General features: G+C 37.4%; 1 protein-coding gene across 1 annotated transcript in view; it reads left to right on the top strand.

Annotated features, from left to right (window-relative positions):
- LOC106869288 (choline kinase alpha) overlaps positions 1–2,294 on the top strand; it is a 53,642-nt gene that overhangs the window by 37,472 nt on the left and 13,876 nt on the right. Inside the window, exon 4 of the mRNA XM_052971914.1 lies at positions 1,170–1,277. Within this exon, the coding sequence (XP_052827874.1) occupies positions 1,170–1,277 (108 nt within the window). The remainder of the gene's footprint in view (positions 1–1,169; positions 1,278–2,294) is intronic.

Here is a 2,294-nt window from a genome sequence, read left to right as displayed (position 1 = left end):
AAGATCTTTCTCAACCATGCCCAAACTTAGTAATCCATGGGATTACAATCAGGGGAATTAGGAGGCCTGAAATTGGGGCTGGTGAAGCTGTAGAAATTCTCCAACAACCACTTCTGACTCTTTCTAGAGGTAAGGCAAGGAGCTAAATCCTGCTGCTACACATATGGCCTTCTGGCAGTAACCATCTCCAACCAGGGTTTGATTGCAGTCTCCAACAACTTCACATAACCATCTGAATTGAGCCTAAGGCCCTGTTTACAGAGGTGGGTGCAGGCATGATGTCACCCTCACTGGAGACACCCAAAGACCACCAGAGTTTGGAGAACTTGCTTTTCATGATACACGGGACATCACATGGATTGTAGGCAAGCCATTTGTTGTTCTGGAAGTTGAGCAACTCATCTTGGCAGGAGTTCTTTTCAGCTAAGAAGAATCAGATCATCCCCAGCTCCACAGGAAGTTACAGCTTGTTCAGAAGCTTCTTTGCCTCCATCAAGCAGTTCTCATTGGCTTTGGCTGTCAGGATATGTCTCTTGCACTTCTTTTACAAGTTGTAGCAAAGGTCCTCATTCGGGGTGACTCCAACACTTATCTCTCTCGCCAAAGCCTGGATTCCCTTACTCAGATCTTCCATTACCTTGCCCTTGTTGTTGGATGAATTCCAACATGTGGACACAGAATGCCTGCTGTATTCCTGCTGGCCATGGTTTCATAGTGTCAGTTGCCGTTGTCCCTGTCTTGTCTTACAGCCTTTACTGTGTTCACAGATCATTGAGTAGCAGTCATGTTGTTGGCATTTTGACATCCAGTGTGAATCATCATGACACAGGTAACCCTTTTCCAATATTCAGATGGCTTCCAGTCCTACAATGTCAGCTAACTATTTCTCAACTACAACTTCAATCTTTATACATTCCAGTGTCGTTCATTGTTCACCAATACATCAAGCTGTTTCTGAAAGAAGGGAGACAAAAAAATCATCAAATTTAGCCCGAACACACTATGTATGTGTGTGTGTATGTGTAACACACTATGTATGTATATATATATATATATATATATATATATATATATATATATATATTTATTTATATGCACTTAGTTACATACATACACACATTTTCGTTTGTAAAAGTACATTAACACCATTTTGATATCTTCTCTTTCAGATGGTTAAGTGAAGTAAAAGAGGCCTTTCTCTGTAATGGTTTGTGGAAACATGAAGAATTGCGGAAGTTTCTACCAAAGAATCTTGAGAAGGAAATGCATGACTTAATGTAAGTATTGCATCACAGTTATTATAATGTATGTTACATTATCTTTTTCTTTATCTAGAATTATACGCCCTTCCCTTTTTAAAATAATAGTCAAATGACAGTATAAAAATTCATTACCTCATAGGTTCAAAGTTAAAACTTCATGCTTGAGTGCTTTCTATAGATTTGTTAGAACTTAAAACTACGTTTCTCTTCTCATGTCGTCCATTTAAATATAATGTATGAACGAGTATCTAAATTTTAGGCAAGTTAAAAACCAACATCGCTATTTTTACTAAGGGAAGTAATTTACGACATAAGGGAGATTACTTATGTTTATGCTGTTACTTCATCTTGTCCTGATCGAACAAATTTTGATTAAAGACCACCTTGTTAATGGCGTAAAAAATGTATGCTTCTATTGTTTTAAAGATAATAGTGTGTAATTTGAGGGAATTTTTTTCTTTTATTTCAAGTACGTTTTGCAACAACATAGAAGCTCTCTCTTGAGTTCTATGGTGGTTTGTAGGCTTTTCAGAACATACTAAGTGTTATACCTTATTTATTTTGATGGCCTAGATAGTCTAAATGCAAGAACATAAGTAGTTGAAAACCGATTGAAAATCAATATATTTTACTTTATCAAAGGATAATGTTATATGGTAATTGAGAGTAACTTACAACTAGTTGTGGATATTATCAATAGAAATAGAGTGATGGCGGTGAGCTGGCAGAAACGTTAGCATGCCGGGTGAAATGCTTAGCGGTATTTCGTCTGCCGTTATGTTCTGAGTTCAAATTCGGCCGAGGTCGACTTTGCCTTTCATCCTTTCGGGGTCGATAAATTAAGTACCAGTTACGCACTGGGGTCGATGTAATCGACTTAATCCCTTTGTCTATCCTTGTTTGTCCCCTCTATGTTTAACCCCTTGTGGGCAATAAAGAAATAAGAAATAGAGTGATGGATACCTGTTAGTAATGTATGAGTAATCCTGTTTTTCAGGTATTTTCTTTGGAGATTTATCTTTTACTTGTTTC

The sequence above is a fragment of the Octopus bimaculoides genome, chromosome 11, assembly GCF_001194135.2.
Source record: "Octopus bimaculoides isolate UCB-OBI-ISO-001 chromosome 11, ASM119413v2, whole genome shotgun sequence".
In the NCBI taxonomy this organism is placed as follows: domain Eukaryota; kingdom Metazoa; phylum Mollusca; class Cephalopoda; order Octopoda; family Octopodidae; genus Octopus; species Octopus bimaculoides.
The sequence above is the reverse complement of the archived record's forward strand: the minus strand, read 5'-3'. Positions and strand labels throughout refer to the sequence as shown.